An 18600-nucleotide genomic window follows, 5' to 3' on the forward strand; every position below is an offset into this window, starting at 1 on the left:
TACTGATATTTAAACATCAATTACTGAATTACGGCTCTTTGAAGGGAGCTGGATCTGAATTTCATTTTGCATGTGTAGACCAGGTTTAGCAGCACTAAATTACTTATTTTCCTTAATGTCAATAATCATTGTTCACATTACAAAACATGACGCCACATGCCTCTACTTTGTCAGTGAATTTGTTACTTTGAGTTACAGTCTGTATAAAACTCTGCTTATCCACCATCTTTGAGTCCAGTATCCATCCATCCATGATCCATAACTGGTTGTACAGTTCTTATAATACAACCGTAACACATCTGTAACACTACAACATGTTTTTTCTGTTCGTTTGTGTGTTTCAGGAGGAGAGGAGGGCTTCTTGTTGTTGGCGTGGTCAGTTTAGGAGTCACGTAGCAGCGGCCGTGAGATGAAGGCATGTTGGAATTAAAACAGAGTGTTTATATTAGTACATCAGTGTGTGTGTGTGTGTGTGAGAGAGAGAGAGAGAGTGTGTGTTTAACACCTTGGGACAGCATCATATCACGCCCCGAGAGAGTTGAAATGTCAAACATGTTATCACCCAACTGACACACACACACACACACACACACACACACACTGACACACACTGTCGTAAAATGTGTTCAGAAGTTCATGACATCATTGAAAAAGCACTTGTTTCTACTGCACACACACACACACACACACACACACACACACAACATGCCTTCATGGTGTACAGGATATATATGTCTACCACACACACACACACACACACACATTGGGAGTTGTGAATTGTCCATGACATCATTATGAACACAGATCACTTGTCTGGGTCAGTTTTCCTGCACAGTGTTGAATAAATGTTCCAACACACACACATACACACACACACACACACACACACACACACACACACACACACACAGACTGTCATCACCCGCTCTGCTCCCTGACAGCTGTCACATGACTGACTCATTACAGATAAATAACACACACACTTTTGTTCCTTTGTGTGTGTGTGATGATTGACATCTGATCACTCATGTGCCACTCTTGAGCCAGATGTTCGTGTTTCCATCTTTTTGTCCAGGTTGGCTCCTTCACCTCTCGTCACGTCAACAGAGTTCACATAAAGGCAAAGAAAAAAAAGGCCGTTGGTGTTTTCATCGTGTCCTAATGAGATCATGTGAGAGGACTGAAAGCTCCAGAACAACAACTAAATGGACCTTAAGGTGAGTTTCACTGACAGTGTTGAATTTTCTTCAACTCTTTGAAAGTTAAATTCTTATAAAACAACATTAAACTGATGGATGGGCTGTAAAATAATCAGCAATGGTAATAAAATGTGCAGTAAAAGGTGTAAAACATATAAAACCAGTGGTGCTGACAGGTCTGCAGTCAGTCGATGGGATGTCTGCAGCTCGTTCTGTGGTTTCTGTAAAGTTTAACGAGCTTCAGCAGCTTCTTGTATTTACAGCTGAGACTCCAGACGGAGCTGACAGATAAAGTCCAGCTCAGTCTGATTTAAATGATTCATCATCACACTTCTGTAACACTGAGAGTCACATCAGTTTAATTCAAGAAAGGATTAAAATCGATGCAGCAGAACCGTATTTTTATATTTCACACTTTCTTCTTCTTCATCAAAACTTACAGCCAGATTACCTCCAATGCACCTGGACTGCAGACAGCTGGCTCTGAGGCTGCAGAGTGTTGTGCCTGTTGTGTCCTGCAGCAGAGATGAGGAGCAGCTACAGAGGTTTTTCAGGTGCATTCCTCCATTTCTTGGCACATTACCGCCATCAACTGTTCGGAGAGAGAGAGAGAGGGAGGAGAGAGGACGCCAGGAGCAGAGTTACTGACTGATTTACAGGCTGTTTGACCGACTTCACATGTAAAGCATTCATCACAGGCTGACGGACGCTCAGCTGAAGCTCTGAACGAAGGTTTGTGTTCGTTCTTTTTCTGTTTTCAGTCAGTAAATCTAAAATACTTCACTTGTTTATCATCAAACGTCTTCTTTAGTCACAACTGTAGTGAGCTTTAGGTTTTTCATTAAAGGTGGAGTTACACGGTGGACCGTCTGGTTCAGTTCAGAAACTCAGCAGCTGTGCCATATTATTATTATTATAGTGGGATGGATTTAATGCAACATTAACAGGATTCAGTTATAATTCAGTGGATGAAACATTGTGTGTAAATGTTAAACTGCTTTGAGAAGTGAAGATTATTAACTTTAGCATGATTGTAAGAGTAAAATCAGTAACAGTAGCAGCAACAGTAATGATATGATATTATCGGTACAATTTTCAGGCACTAAATGTGATTATTTGAATATTTCTCCTACTGAGGAAAATGTTTTACCTTTTACTCTACTACATTTAGATACTTTTTAATTAATCAGTTTATTGAATATGATGAATTCTTGTGTGTTTAACTACCAAACACTATATAAAGTAGAATTACCTCGGCCAGCTACAGCACTAAATTACTGTTTACATGAAAAATCGTCAGCAAAACTGTAATATGTGTGCAGTGAAAGGGGCTAATCTACACAATGAATACTCAATTACTTTTTATAGTTACATTTTGACACAATAATTGACTTGTACTTGATTATTTTCAAGGTATTGATAATTTTACTGTGTTACTTATTGAGGTGTGTAAGTCACAGTTTGATAAAATCATGTTGTGTCATCAGTAAGTTTTGTATGGAGTCAGTTGTCAAATTAGTATTTTTACTGCTTTTAAGTACAATTAAGTACTGATACTATATTTTTAATTCATTTAGCACTTGTAACAGAGTATTTCTTCTTTGTGGTACTTTCACTACAACAAGATCTGAGTACTTCCTCCTTCACGATGCTCTGTGCACTGTGACGTCACTGTTGGAGGTCGACTTTAAAACCTTTCACATAACAATGAAACGAAGCTTCTCCACAGAGTCAGTGTTGTCAGCGTTGTGTTGTTGCAGATGAACGTGGCTCTGATCCACGACAGGCTGCACATCAAGACGTTCTGGGAGAGGAGGATCAGTAATCAATCTGAGCATGTCGAGAGCGAGGAGCAGAGGGTGGAGAAGAGCGCGCTCCAAAAGTAAGAAACAACACAACTTACCCACAAATTGACCAATCACTGTAGTTTCCTCCGAGTTTCACCAGTTGTAGCAGTCCACTGTGTAAAGTGTCAGCAAACTCATTCCCTTGTTTCTGCCAAGGAACCTTAAAAAAAAGGAAGGGTCATGACGTCGCTGCAGCAAACAAGCTAAAACCCAACATATCTACATCGTATGACTTCTGATGAAGTAATGCCTCCGGAAAATGAGAGAACACACAGAGTCAGTTAACGTTTGAATTTTTACAATCTGTACAGTGAATGACATCCTCTGGTCTTAGACCCTTGATAATATTGTGATCAAGTATATTGTGATCGAGGAAAGTCTGACTCATTGCCGTTGATGAGACTGCACTTACACCGCGAACAGCGGCGCAGACGGGACCCTTTCCTTCACAAATATGAGAAACAACCAAGGTGTCAATAAAATCAGTCCTCAACCTACTCTCCGAAGTCTCTGACCATGAAAAATCGCGACACAAAGCACAAACATGCTGAGGCTTAACTCTCCAGCTGTACAAGGAGTGCACGGCTTGTAGGGATGCCCAAAATGACACCTTCCTCTGGGCAAAGCGCCTCTTTCCCAAAGACGCCGATCCATCGCGGTATTTGAACCTGGTGTCTGTGGCTCAAGTTGTGGTAGACATGTGACTGTTTGGCAAATAGACACATCTAAAAACAGACCGTCTCATTACAAGCAGCCTCTCGTCTCTCAGCGAGCTGGAGGACATACCAGGACAAACACACACCCTCGACAGGCGCAGACAAGATGCTTGTTAAAGGTCTCAGTGATGATGATCACTAATGAGCAGAAACATCAGCCAGACTGAAACCTGAACACACCTCCACCTGTCAGCTGAAAAAAAGAAATGACCATCCATAGTTTTTATAGATGTTTCAACTATTGTCACTGATGGAACACGAATGGTTACGTTTGTAAGTTTATCTTTTAAATATGCTAACATGACTCTGTGGAGGGCAAAGTTGGCCTGTCGATCGGTTCAAGACTGAAATATTAACAATGATTGGATGAATCGTGAAGTCAGAAGCCCCGAGATTCCCAACTGATTTGAAAAGACGTTAGTTACACCCTCGATGTGCGGTGCATGCTAACACTTTTAGCTTAGTAGCTACAGTAAAGACTTCATCATAAAAATAGGGAGTGATTCAACTTACTCAGACATACCTGCCACCTCAATACACCTGATTCTTTTTAATCAAGATCCATGTCACAATGTACAAAAAGTGAGAAAAAATCCTGGATCTGTCCTTTTATGTGGATCCGCACCAAAACTGTATGAGGTCTATTCTGGGCTGAGACTCATCCGCCGTACGAGTTTGGTGGAAATGGAGTTCAGTAGTTTTTGTGTAATCCTGCTGACGAACCAACCAACATATGAACACGCATGAAAACAAACTCTGTGGCAGAGGTTAAAAAAAAAACATCAAACGTCTCCGTACAGCTCGTCTGCTGTAATCACACTCTGCAGAAGCCCCGAGATCCCAGAGCTGATCTGAAAGACGTTATTTACACCCTTTATTAAGATGAAATCAACATTTGTCAGCATGAAACCACTGGATGTTTTTAAGGCGACGTGGGGACATTTTCCAGCCTGTTTATGGTGACAAAAAAGGTATTTTAAGCCAAAACGTGATGTTTTTGTAACCTGAACCGAGTGGTTTTTATGCCTAAACCTAACCAAAACATAAAAACAGTGTTGTACAGTAAAGATTTAAATAAAAATTGAAAATAAAGAAACATAAAATGTCATGATATCCAGAGTTTGCAGGAACAAACATTGCCATAATTTATTTTGGTGATTAGATAAGAGATGTATGTTATTTCCTCCACCTTCGCCTGGTGGTTCAATGTTTGGAGCTGCAGCGTCACAGTGAAGTTGTCAGCTTCTCCTTCGTTGCATTATGATGGGATGTACATGTGTATGATATACATCCTCCTATTAAACCTTCACCTCTTAGTGCTACACCAGCTATTAGCCCTATCCCTCCTAACTCCTGTCTTCTCCTCCTCTATCCCCCTTAACCTCACACCACCTCCTCAGCCCATCACACCTAATCCCCCCACTATCCATTACCCTGTACCCCTAATCCCCCACCTATCAATACCATGTATCTCCTAATCCTCCTGCTATCTATTACCATGCACCCCCCAACGCCACAGCTATCCGCCCCCCTGTCGCCTCTAACCCCGGCTCTAGTCCGCGCTAATTGTGTGCGTTATGTGTGACCCGGCCACAGGCTGGAACAACGTGCTGCAGGGAGCAGAGGTGATAATGACAGAGCGATGAGTGATGGAGGCAGACAGACAGGCAGGCAGGCAGGCAGACAGACAGACAGACAGGCAGGCAGACAGGCAGACAGACAGACAGACAGACAGACAGACTGGCAGACAGACAGGCAGGCAGACAGGCAGGCAGGAAGACAGGCAGGCAGACAGACAGACAGGCAGACAGACAGACAGACAGGCAGACAGACAGACAGACAGACAGGCAGGCAGACAGACAGACAGGCAGACAGGCAGGCAGACAGACAGACAGGCAGACAGACAGGCAGACAGACAGGCAGGCAGACAGGCAGGCAGACAGACAGACAGGCAGGCAGACAGACAGACAGGCAGACAGACAGACAGACAGGCAGACAGACAGACAGACAGACAGGCAGACAGACAGGCAGGCAGACAGGCAGGCAGACAGACAGACAGACAGGCAGGCAGACAGGCAGGCAGACAGACAGACAGGCAGGCAGACAGACAGGCAGACAGACAGACAGACAGACTGGCAGACAGACAGGCAGGCAGACAGACAGACAGACAGGCAGGCAGACAGACAGGCAGGCAGACAGGCAGGCAGACGCTGACATTAGAGGAGTCCTGCTCTGAATGATGACATCGTCATCGTGTGTGTGAAGTTAAATTAAATTCTTCACATGTTGTCGACACAAAGTTTCCACATTAATGTCCAGCTGAGACTAAAAATAACTGGACTGTCTCGATGCAGCTCGGTGTGAGCGTGAGCTGCAGCGATTGGTTGATCCACAGAGAATTAATCAGAAACTGTTTGGATAATTGTTTTTAAGGCTCATTCAGACGGGATCAAACTAACCTGTGTAGTTCTGGAGAAGAAATTCAAACTCAGAATTTTAATATTTACAATATTAATGAGGTAATAATACAAACTCAGAAATAAGTGAATGAACAAGCTGTTCTCAGAGGTTCTCAAGAGAACAGTATAAGTTGTGTTGTCCTTCAGGTCAGTTCGTTTATTCAGTCATGAAAACAAAGAGTTTGATTATTTAGTTGGTTTAGGCAGAAAAACATCTTTCTCTGCTCATTAACATTTCTTCAACAAAACAACAGACTGCTGCTTTAAAGATACAATCTGTAAGATTTCTGCATCACAATCTCTAAAAATGACTCGACGTTCGTTGGATATGTTGTTGAGTTGTGTTCTTACATCATCCCAAATGTTTCCAACAAGGTTCAAACCAGAGAAATCCACAAGTTTCCTCAGGTAACGTTTCATCTGGTCGCTGTCGCTGTGACTTCAGGAGAGAGTCTGAGAGAGAGGAAGTCTGAGAACGAGACCAAACACAACGTGAAGAAAACTTTAAAACACCTCGCCTGAGTCACTAAATCAGTTTTTTAATCCCAGAAGTAATCTCTGAGCTCTCCTCCCACCGGTTATTCCTCCAGAAGGTCTGAATCTGCACCGACACAACACCAGTAAATATCTTTTGTTTTGTTTTCATAGCCGTACGGCAGAAATGACATATTGTGCTTCAGTATTAAGATCACCTGACCTCCCCTCAAAGCATAAATTTAGTTGTTGTTTTTGTTTTTTACTAAAGATGTCAAATTTTTCTATGGTCCATCTTCTAAAATGTGAGTTATCTAATAAAAAAACGCTCTGTCGTGTTTCGGTGTAGATTTTTCTCTGCGTCTCTTCTCTGCTGTCGGAGTTTGACACTCAGGACTTCATGGTGCATTCAGGTGTACGTCTTAAACTCTGAAATCTACATTGCTTTGTATGGCAAAGGATGTGTGCGCCGACAAGGACATCATGGTGCGTTCAAGTGCATCTCGTAACACATTAAAATGACAGTTGTAAGGGCATAAAAGTCTAAGAAAAAATGTTTAAATCGAAAATTTAATCGAGAAATCAAAAGTCATCAAATCGTGGATTTGGAGAATCGTGACGCCCTTACTGCTAAGTGTCTGTCTGTCTTCATGTCTGTCCGTCTTCATGTCTGTCTTCATGTCTGTCTCTTTTCATGTCTGTCTTCATGTCTGTCTGTCTTCATGTCTGTCCGTCTTCATGTCTGTCTTCATGTCTGTCTCTTTTCATGTCTGTCTTCATGTCTGTCTGTCTTCATGTCTGTCTCTTTTCATGTCTGTCTGTCTGTCTTCATGTCTGTCTGTCTCTCCACATGTCTGTCCATCGGTCCGTCTGTCTTCGTGTCTCTTTGTGTCTGCCTCTGCTGAGGTCAGGAGGATTATCAGCAGCTGAGAGAACAAATGGAATAATCCAGAAAACTCGACAGGAAGGTGGTGAAGAGACAGCGAGCACAGCTGACAGTCAGGGTTAGGTTACACACACACACACACACACACACACACACACACACAAAAACACACACACACACACACACACACACACACAGACGTGAATAAACACAACTGCATTTATTCACGTACAGTATGTCTGGACTTTCTTTGTGTCTCGTACACATTTTCCATCTTTGCAGACACGCACACACGCAAACACGCACACACACACACGCAGTGATGTTGGTGTGTATTTGATTGACGGTGAAATAAAGAAGAAGTGAAACGCTGATGTGTCGGTGATTACACCTCAGCTGTCACTAAGACACCAGATCCTCCTGAACTCAGCAGCACATTAAACACTAAATGTGACATCACTGCTGCTTCGGCACACACACACACACACACACAGTGTAGACGCACACACACACACACAGTGTGGACACACATACTCTGAAACATCATCAGATGAAGAGACTCAGTCATCATCTCCTGATGATATAAAGTCAGGCTCAGCCATCATCTCCTCCTGATGATATAAAGTCAGGCTCAGTCATCATCTCCTCCTGATGATATAAAGTCAGGCTCAGCCATCATCTCCTCCTGATGATATAAAGTCAGGCTCAGTCATCATCTCCTCCTGATGATATAAAGTCAGGCTCAGCCATCATCTCCTCCTGATGATATAAAGTCAGGCTCAGCCATCATCTCCTCCTGATGAGCTCGTCTGCTGTGATCACAGTCTGCTGAAGCCTCTTTAAAGCTGAAGTCTGAAGCGGGTGCTCGAGCTCGACGCTCATCGAGGGTGTAAATAACGTCTTTTCAAATCAGTTTGGGATCTTGGGATTTCTGGAGACTTGGATTATTCTGTTTCTGTTTCAGCCTGTAAAAATCAACAGAGCACCCGCCATGTTTGAAACTAAAGGAAACCTTTGTGTGTGTGTGTGTGTGTGTGTGTGTGTGTGTGTGTGTGTGTGTGTGTGTGTGTGTGTGTGTGTGTGTGTGTGTTTTCAGGCTGAGGGGGGAGTGGCTGGTCCGTCTGGAGAACCGAACCAAACACCTGAAGAGCCTCAACGACAAATACGTCAGGAAGCCCAAGACGGAGAACTCAGCTGACCAGACATGAGCTCAGACACACAGAGACGAAGACAAACGCTGTCACGTTAACGTTAAAGGCAATAAAGTGACTTTGTGGCAAATAAGTTCCTCGATCAGCTTTGTGTTTTGTGAGTTTAATTCTGCAAAGGCTTAAATACTATTTCTTGACAAACAGCATGTTACAGTGGTTTTTATTGTTCAACAAGAAGCACTTCCAGAAAATAACCTAAAACTGTTCATTTCCTCCTGCACAGATTAAAGACGGAAGATATGACGTGTTATTTATGGAGCTCTAGAGCTGCCAGTAGGTGTATGGCATTTTCAGTCTTTGTGCTAAGCTAAGCTAAGCTAACCACATCCTGACTTCTTCCCTGTTTTTAACACACAGACATGACAGTGAGATCCATCTGAACATCTCACTTCCAGAAAGAAAGACAGTAAGTATATTAATTATTAATTTAAAGCAGAATATTTCTTATAAACTCAAACATAAATATCAATATTTTATTGCTCCATTCACAAACTTTAAACTCTTCAACAACATTAGACATTTCAGACCTGTTCAGACCTGGTGTCAACATTAAGACGTGATCCAACCACTGAATCAGTCACCACAACATCACCAGACTCCATTAACAAATGTGGTGATTTTAAGAGTTGTTGAGTTAAAACAAACTTTATAACGTAGTGAAACTCTGTCTCTGACAGATTCTGAATCATTGTCTCCTTCTTGTAAATTCAGCATTAAATGAAAACAGTAAGTTGTGTGTTTCCTTGTAAAAAGTGTCAGTTTGTGGCAGCATGGCTGCACCAGCCTGTCTGCTTCTGTGTCTAAAGTGCTAAAGTCTGACCTGCCAACATTTAGCAGCTGTTTGAACACACTGTTTACACTGATTTCACCATTTACACTCAATTTATGAAAGAAGAAACATTTTATTGATGCTAAACATGTCACATTTTACAGATACACTAAACAGTAACCAGTATAGGCGACTTCTTTGTCCCCAGACTCCCTTAAAAAATGTGTCAGTTTAGTGAGTTGTTGAGTTGGAGACACTTTATAAACTGTGTGAAACTCTGTCTCTGACTGATTCTGACTTATTTGTTCCTTCTTGTAAATTCAGCAAATGTTCAACATGAACTTCTTTCTGTCTTTGAGTAGAAACATGGAGTCTGTTTGGTCCGGTGATGGACGGGTTTGTTTCATATAGAGCAGGAAGTGACATCAGATAAAACAGATGTTAACACCAGGTCTGAACAGGTCTTTCTTTCAGATTAAAAGCTCCTTTCTTAAAGCCAACAGTCTGTGTTCCCTTCACAATAAGAGTCCTGGTAAATCCCAGAGGCGATGATACGTTGATATAATCAGAGATATATTCTGGTCAGTACAGGCTGTGGATCGGTAAGATGGAGGTGTTCTTGGTCTTTTCCAGCAGCTTCTCTCTCAGCGTTTGTTTCTGGACTTGGTGCCAGATGTATCGATGGTTTTCTACAGGCGGAGGCTGACCCGTCCCTTTCCGCTCCACCTTTTCCCCGTCCTCGTTGCGTTGAACGTGGTCTGGCACCAGCGCCACCAGCGTGTTGAAGCACAAGCCGTCTGTCTTCCCGTGCTGTCTGCCGTTGTGCTGCAGGCTGAAGATGCCCAGCGTGTTCACGTCCTGGTCGTAGTACGCTGACGGCATGGCTTCCTGCACCACCATGTTGGCTGCCCAGGTCACCGCGTGGGTCTTTACCGCCGCCGCTATGGGGAGGTGGAACGTCGGGGCTGCAGGACAGAGGAGGTTAGATAGGAACTGAAGATCTAACCAACTGTGTGATAGATATAACTGTGAAAGATATTTTGAGTTAAAATCTTTAAAAAGAGGAACGTATGTTGAAGAACTGAAAAAGTCGACGTGTTTTTATCTGACGAGCAGCTCGTTACCTTTGATGAGCAGGACCCACACCTGCTGCTCAGCGTTGGTGAAGACCAGGACGAGTCTCTGCACCACGTGACGACAGCTCAGGTCCAAAGGTAATGTGGCAGTATGCCAGGGATCCTGACGGTACCTGAAGGCAGCACAGCCAGCCAAAGTCAGTGTGAGTATTCAGCTTCAAACTCACTGTTTCCATCAAAAGCAAGATTGAAGCAGCGTAATAAATTACTCTGTCGAAATGAAACCCTGTTTGTCTCTGAGTCGTTGATGAGACCTTTTCCCTCTCAACTTTTCATTTAAAAAGCTGTTTAAAGTCTATTCCTCATGTGTTTAGCCTAGCTTAGCATTAAAAAAAAGAGACAGTTTAATGTCGTACTTGAGGCCGCAGTCGATGAGACGGAGGATGTCTCGTCCTCTCAGAGGGAGGGCAGACTGTCTGTCCCACCAGGACGCCTGAAGAGACTCCTGATCAGCTGCTGACAGACCCTTTAAACTCCCACCTGACACACACACACACACACACACACACACACAGATGTCCACACATCACAGTCAAACAGCAGAAGAAGAACAGGTTTCTTTCCGTCAGCATGGGGGTGAAGAGATAATGACTGAATTTGGATTTTTGGGTGAACTGTTCCTTTAAGATTGGACTCAGGTTCAGTTTACGCTGTGTGACGTCTGACCTGTAATTTTGGCGAGGAAGATGAAGCGGATCCACTGTGGTCCCTGCTCCTGGATCAGCAGCAAGGTGATTGGCTCACAGTCAAACCCCGCCTCCTCCTTCACCTGCAGACAAACAGCAGTAACTCAGGTAACAGGGACAGGTGTGTGTTGGGGGGACGATCCGGATGTCCTTGTGTTAACTGACCTCTGACTTTTTATCTTGTTCATAGTTTCTTTTGGTAAACAGCTGCCTGATTCTGCTCTATATGGTGCATTCAGGGGCTGCTCGTAAATAACAAACATTGTCTCATTCCATTCACCTTTACTGTTCTCGATATTACAAATGATTCTTGATTAAATAAAACAGATTTTTTTTTTTTGCCCCTTTGTGTGTGTGTGTGTGTGTGTGTGTGTGTGTGTGTGTGTGTGTGTGTCTCACCTCCCTCCTCAGCGCCTCCTCCAGATTCTCCCCGACCTCCACCCTCCCTGCAGGCAGGTACCACTGCTTGTAACAGTCCTGCTTCGCCTCCTGCACCATCAGCACCTCCTCCTGGTGGAACACACACACACACATTACATTCTGTCTGAGCTGTAGCTTCTGACATCAGTCCTGTAGGAACCAATCAGGACAGAGCACCTTGTCGTTGAAGATGACGCCGCAGACGATGTAGGTGACGTTCTTCCTCAGAGTCGCTGGTTTGCTCTGCTCCAGGCCCACGTCACAGCCGCTGACCTCTGACCCCTGACCGCTCAGCAGCATCTCCACCTGCTCCTCCACCTGCCGCCGCTGCTCCGCCTCCGTCACCTCCATGTCTGCAGGTAAACATACGCACATAAGGTTACATCTCAAAGTGTTGAAAGCAGTTTGTGTTTGACAGACAAGAGAAAATATTGTAAAGATAAAACCAGTTACAGGTTTTATGGAACCAAAAAGATTTTTGACTCTACGTTCAGATTTGTAAACATTTACTGTACCGGACGGCACAATGACCTGCAGACTTTCCATCAGTGCTTAATTAAAATGTTGACACTAAGATTTTTATTTTTACTGCAAACGTATATCAGCTCCAACTTTCAATTATTGATCTCCTTGATTACTAATAATCAGTCCACGTGCATATAAACACACACACACACACACACACACACACATTGTATATATAGCTATGCATGTTTATAGATATACATGCACTTATAAATGCTGTTTTACTATGAAGCATTGGAGCTGCTGATTATCCTTCAGTGAGCTGTCAGGGTGATGTGATGTTACTGACACTGTGATGAGTCAGCATCAGTCACCAGTCTGGCTTTTTACTTTTCTTTGATAGTGATATTAAGTAGAAGTATTAAGTACAATGAGCCTACTCAAACACACATGTATGTAATACATGTGATATAAACACGTGCTATAATAGGTTCCCTCACTCCGTTTATTTAGACACAAAAGACAACAATAAATAAATATTAAATTGGTGTATTTGCTGTTCGTCACTAAGCTGCTGTCGCTGCTGAACACACAGGGTTAATGATGCTAACAGGCTCAGCTACACCAGAGCACTGACAGCAGCTAACATCAGCTAATGTCTGCACATAATCCGTTAATTTCACTGTTATTAACCTTCTCAGCAGGAAACAACATTTATCAGAGAGATTATTATTAAACTGACCAGCCTTCCTGTAGCGAGCGGCCGCGTTGATCAGCTGACTGCTGCTCTCAGCTGACTGCTGCTCTGTTTTCATCTGACACCGAGGAGTTACACAGGAGATGCACTTCCTCTTCCGGTTTGGGGTTTTCAAAATAAGAACAGCTTCACACTCGGTGTTGCTGAAACACATTAAAATTGCCTTTAACGCGCTCAGCAGTGATCCGCACCTGCAAGAATAACAAGTAATATTCTTTTCATTTAGAAATCGTTGACAAACTAAACATTGTGCAGCCTTTTTAATAGTCGATGCCCATAATAAGTGTTTTATTGTGACATTCATGACAGGAAGTCCCGTTTCCTGTAGTCCGCCGGCTTCACGGTGGTGTTGTAACGTGTGTAAGGTCACACAGAGGCTGTTTATGTGAGCTAACACAGCCTTTTAAACACAGACAGTGTGTTTTATCAATGTGCACTTGGATTGATTAACTCACTGATGATCTTCTGACAGAAACAAACAGTTGAACCACCGGAAACAGTTCGAATCTGCTCGTTAATCCACAAACAGGTGAGTCTCTGGTTTAATTCACATTTGGTTTGTTTCTGTTGTTTTTACTGTGTTCAGGTGTTCAGCTTCACCTCCTCAACTGCTGCTGAGCACTAAGACTTTAACTCACATTCTACCTGTCTTTGTGGTGCTGCTAACGCTGCTAACGCTGCTAATGCTGCTAACGCTGCTAATGCTACCAATGCTGCTAATGCTACTGTCACATCTGCTACTGCTGCAAAACTCATTCTGGAAAAAAGTGTAAATGCTTTAATGTTTAAGGAGAGACTGATATTGTAATCAATGTCATAATCAATATGTCTTTATGTTATTATATGTTGCTGATATAAAATAAATCAATGTAAACAGTGTGGCGCTTCAGCAGCATGAAATCTGCAGAATAACTTAAGTTATCAAACATGTTTATGAGCAGAAGTACAGTGTTTGCCTCTTAATAGTTAATGTATTGAGTTACTGATAATAGTTATTGAATATGAGGTTAATGTTTGGATTTTATAGGAAATAACATTTTTAATTTTGTACTTGATGATTAATTGATTGCTCAGATGTTTTTCTTATTCGTCAACCGTTGTGTGTTCAGGGAACATTGACTGAGGCTCTTCTACAGAAATGCCCTGAATTCACATTCATATGTGCCAGACGAAACAGATATGGTGCTAACTGTGGTAATAACAGTAAAGAAATGGTTACCAAGCCCAGATTAGAGCAAATAGACCAATAAAAACATAATTAGCAAACATGTCATATACAACAATAATTCAAACAATAGGGGGGAAAAGAATAGTAAAACCACAACAACAAAAACAATGAGTGATTGACAACAATCTGTCAGCTGTGTTAACATCTAATCAACTAGTAGATCAACAGGAAGCTCCAGTCAAACATCAAATAATGGAAAATATGATGGAAATTTTCAGAGCTTCAGATGAGTTTTCTATTTAAGTTTGTCACGTCCAAATCGAACAATGTGCATAAAAACAGGTGGGCAGAACCAAAGTTTCCTACAGGGCTGTGAAGCAGAGACAGACAGCCTGACCACCTCCTCTTACATCATAAATAAATGAATACACTTTTATAAAATTCAACATTCACCTTCAGAAAACAGGACTTCTGTGTCACACAGTGAATGTTGTTCAGACCGTTAACGGTGATTCCTGTGAGTTATTTCTTGTACTGTAATTTATGATCTTTATGTTTTTTACTCCCTCAGTCAAACATCAGACCCTCCCTCCGTCCATCACCTCAACACCTGACACCTTAGAAGACTTCTCAGCCAATCAGAGCTCCCCCTGCATCCCCTCAGCTCAGAGGAGAATGAAGTGATGAGGCTGTTTGTCGGATCTGAGCCCGAAAACCCGACAGGAAAGGGACGAAGTGGAGAGTCGTGGTGCGTTTAGGGTCTTCTGATTTCAGTCTGTAGTTCCAGTTTTACACTCATGACACATTCAGGGTCCAGCTTTTCAAAGTTTGTAGAGAGAAACTGGAGTTTTTCACATTCACTTCAATACAGTCAGAGTTTGATGACAGCAGCATCTAGTGGACATCAGAGGAACTGCAGCTGAACATACTCCAGTGGCGACGTTGTCAGCGCCTTGTTTCAGTTTTTCCTCTGTTTTAGAGAAGATCTTTGGTCTGCCGATGGCGCGTCACAGTAAGCTGCAGAAGCAGATCCTCGCTCTGTATCGACAGTTCCTGCGAGCCGGCCAGGACAAACCCGGCTTCATCCCCCGAATCCGTGATGAGTTCAGAGAGAACGCTCGCATCAAGAAGACGGACGTGATGCACATCGAGTATCTGTACCGACGAGCACAGAGGCAGCTGGAGCAGCTGAAGGACGTCAACACCAAACAGCTGGGCTCCTTCTCCAAACCTGCTGAGAAGAGTTGACCTCTGAACTCTGAACTCTGAACTCTGACCTTTGACCTGCACGACGACGCTTTGTGACCAAGACCTGTCAAAGACTCGGTCACTACCAGAAACCTCCTGCTGAGATGCTGCATTCAAGTCCAGTCTCAGAGTGGAGAAAACATGTGATGTGATGAACATAAAACACATTTTTGGATGTTTCAACAGTGATGTGAGCTGTAATACAGCAAATATACAAGTGACTGTAAACCCATGAAAATCCATAAAACTTCCTCTGACTTCACATGATATTAATAACAATAAATAAAAGTGTATAAATGATGTGGGACACATTCATTTTGCTGTTATCACAGTAACATAGAGCCACTTTATACCATTTAACACCTGGAAACGTAATAGAGAAATAACCAGATACTAATTAACTGATTATTGAAAAAAGCAGCATGTAATTACTAAATCATGGGGATAATTGTCCAGACATTTTGTGGTAATTATCGTGACAATTTTCGGTGAATTTAAAATTAATTTCAAAGATGTCACTTGGTAATTTTACACCTACCTTGGACCTGTGAAATGAGTCTGAGGAGACACCGGCTGAACATACTGAATTAAAGTGACTTTTGAAGGATGTGCGTGTGTGTGACCGCTGTGCGTGTGTGTGACCGCTGTGCGTGTGTGTGACCGCTGTACGTGTGTGTGACCGCTGTGCGTGTGTGTGACCGCTGTGCGTGTGTGTGACCGCTGTGCGTGTGACCGCTGTGCGTGTGTGTGGCCGCTGTGCGTGTGTGTGACCGCTGTGCGTGTGTGTGACCGCTGTGCGTGTGTGTGGCCGCTGGGCGGCAGCAGCGCTCCGGATGAGACACGAACAGCCGGAGTCTCCTGGACGACACCGTAGAAGAAGAAGTGATGTAAACAGGAAGTGCGACATCTTGCAGCCTCCAGTCGACAGAATAATGTTTTTTCGGTAGAAATCTGTAAAAATATCAAATTTAGCTGAAACTGTTGGCAGCAGCGGAGGTCCTCAGGGTTTGTATAATCTCAGCTGTCCGCTGTTTTTGTGTTTTTGTCGCTTATTCGTCAGTTTTTCGGTTTTTTCCGTCATGTCGGGTTCAGTGAACTCAGGAGGAGAGATGAGCAACGCTCAGTTAATTCAGCAGGTGAGAAGAAAACACACAAATCTGTTCCAACAGAAGGTTTTTATACCTGTGAAACTTTAATATTTATTGATGATTGTTCAGATGTTCAGGTCTGTAATTCAATCAAACCAAATTATCAAACCAATAACAATATTTTACACTGGGTTTGGATAATTTAAACAGGTAACAACAGTAATACACGTGTAGAACTGTAGATCATCACCTGTAGATCACCTATCATGGGATGGGGTTGAATTCAGTCAAACAAACCAGCGTCAGATCATCCTCATCTGGGAGGGTGATCGTTGGTAGAAAATCAGTGTATCAGTGATTGTCTACGTTATATAAACCTGTTGCAGCCTATGTAATCTGTATATGGAAGGAAGAAAGAACACACATCCTCCTTAAACTCAGATATTAAGTGTATTTATCATATTTACAGTATTGAATTAGTGGACACACAGATGGAGAGATTTCAAAGAACAAACTGAAACACACACGGGACACAAATCTATCCCGAGAGAAGAAATGTGATCTAATATACTTTATTCAATCAGAAAGTCACATTGAGATCAACATATCAAAAAGAAACAAAAATCAAAAAGAAGAAATTGTAGCCACAATGGTACTGAATAGAAATGTAATTAAATAGAGGAAGAATTAAATATTTAATCCTTTAAATAACAGCATTCAGAAATGTCTTTAATGTAGCTTTTAAACTACACAAGACTGAAAAAAAAATTCATATAGACAAAAGTTTGACGATATAAAATACAATACATAAACAATATAAAACATCCTCAGCATAAGAAACAAAAAAATACATCTGTCGTTTAAAACAGTCGCACCTAAAATCAAAGACATCTCTAACAATTTCCCCATTGATACCAACATGTAGAGTTTCAGTCGACTCTGTACATTAATTCAGATAAATCGGGCAAAATATCTGAAGGCCGTCTGCCCAGGATGACTGTTGACTGCAGGAACAGGGAGTGAAGAAGAACAGGTGTGATGTTTTCGGCACAGGAGTGACGATAAGTAGATGATGAAAGGAAAATTAAACTACTCTGACAAACAAAACACAGCTTCTGATCTGGTGTTTTAACAGAAGAAGAGCCCAGTGGTGTAATGTGAGAAGTAGATTTACTCGAGTACTGTACTGAGGTGATGCTCAGACCAGGTAGGAAAGGGAAGCTTTAATGTTTGAGAAAGTAAGAGAGAGAAAAGCAAAGATTTATTGTTAAAGAGCTAAAACTTGTAAAATAACTCTCCTTTTTTAAATGTCTTCCTCCCTCCTGCAGATGGCGCTGCTGCGATGGCTCGGCTCTGACACTGAGGAGGACCGCAGGATGCTGGCCGCGGTGACGGGCCTCCAGGTCGGCAGAGAGCTGCTGAACCGGATCACCGGCCAGGACCAAGTGGACGCCTACAAGGTGACTGTCTGCCGCCTACAGGGGGCGCTGTGAGGAGGAAACGTACAGAATTTACCAGGATGACAGCTGATCTGCTGTGTGTGAACCTGACAGGCTCCTGGATGAGTCAGAGTCATGTACGGGAACCCTGAAGGGTCATTTTCTTTTACGTTACTTTATATTTATATAATAAGCAGGAGAGGAGAGTGACGGACACAACACATCAAGTCAGGGACTGTTATTAAAGATCAATTTGATTAATTATAAACATAAAAATCAAATTAAGAGCCGACAAAACATCAGATGTGTTTGTCTGTTTCCAGAGATTCATTACAAAGAATAAGATTTTTACTAACATGTAAGATTTGTCAGTCGTTGTTGTGTGTGATGTATTTCCTCACGTTCTGTTGATGGTGTTTGATGGTACATGGATATTTCCTTTTCATGCAGCTTTATACTTCACTACTTCTGAGCTCATCACTGTGTGTGTGTGTGTGTGTGTGTGTCTGTGTGTGTCCTCAGAGGGAGTGTATCCTCGGTATCTCACAGTTTCTCCGTGAGAACCCTCGAGCCTCGCAGGCCACCATCAACGCCGAAGTGGAGAAGAGAGTTCTGGTGTTCGCTGCTCGAGT

General features: G+C 42.6%; 3 protein-coding genes across 3 annotated transcripts; 2 read left to right on the top strand and 1 right to left on the bottom strand.

Annotated features, from left to right (window-relative positions):
• The first annotated feature begins 2956 nt into the window (after positions 1–2956).
• Positions 2957–8789, top strand: LOC140995551 (protein FAM240B). The gene is made up of 2 exons (XM_073465572.1): positions 2957–3081; positions 8678–8789. Exons 1-2 carry the CDS (start codon positions 2960–2962, stop codon positions 8787–8789), a joined length of 234 nt encoding a protein of 77 aa, XP_073321673.1. The 5' UTR covers positions 2957–2959.
• Positions 8790–8879: 90 nt separating this feature from the next.
• Positions 8880–13085, bottom strand: nudt18 (nudix (nucleoside diphosphate linked moiety X)-type motif 18). Its single transcript, XM_073466213.1, has 7 exons — positions 13011–13085; positions 11981–12156; positions 11783–11893; positions 11364–11466; positions 11054–11177; positions 10686–10810; positions 8880–10526 (listed from the first exon to the last, which is right to left on the bottom strand). The coding sequence occupies exons 1-7, from the start codon at positions 13081–13083 to the stop codon at positions 10144–10146; spliced, it is 1095 nt and encodes a 364-aa protein (XP_073322314.1). The 5' UTR covers positions 13084–13085; the 3' UTR covers positions 8880–10143.
• Positions 13086–13356: 271 nt separating this feature from the next.
• On the top strand, positions 13357–15741 carry sdhaf1 (succinate dehydrogenase complex assembly factor 1). The gene is made up of 2 exons (XM_073465395.1): positions 13357–13554; positions 14765–15741. The coding sequence occupies exon 2, from the start codon at positions 15193–15195 to the stop codon at positions 15439–15441; it is 249 nt and encodes an 82-aa protein (XP_073321496.1). The 5' UTR covers positions 13357–13554; positions 14765–15192; the 3' UTR covers positions 15442–15741.
• Positions 15742–18600: the final 2859 nt, after the last annotated feature.

The sequence above is a fragment of the Pagrus major genome, chromosome 5, assembly GCF_040436345.1.
Source record: "Pagrus major chromosome 5, Pma_NU_1.0".
NCBI classification, from domain to species: Eukaryota; Metazoa; Chordata; class Actinopteri; order Spariformes; family Sparidae; genus Pagrus; species Pagrus major.

Excerpts from the sequence above, each read along its gene's own strand:
- LOC140995551 (XM_073465572.1), top strand. The coding sequence starts at position 2,960 with ATGAACGTGGCTCTGATCCACGACAGGCTGCACATCAAGACGTTCTGG. Across the intron at positions 3,082-8,677 it reads GAGAAGAGCGCGCTCCAAAA|GCTGAGGGGGGAGTGGCTGG; the intron begins GTAAGAAACAAC and ends GTGTGTTTTCAG.
- nudt18 (XM_073466213.1), bottom strand. The coding sequence starts at position 13,083 with ATGAAAACAGAGCAGCAGTCAGCTGAGAGCAGCAGTCAGCTGATCAAC. Across the intron at positions 12,157-13,010 it reads CGCTCGCTACAGGAAGGCTG|ACATGGAGGTGACGGAGGCG; the intron begins GTCAGTTTAATA and ends GTTTACCTGCAG. Across the intron at positions 10,527-10,685 it reads GTGGGTCCTGCTCATCAAAG|CCCCGACGTTCCACCTCCCC; the intron begins GTAACGAGCTGC and ends TCTGTCCTGCAG.
- sdhaf1 (XM_073465395.1), top strand. The coding sequence starts at position 15,193 with ATGGCGCGTCACAGTAAGCTGCAGAAGCAGATCCTCGCTCTGTATCGA.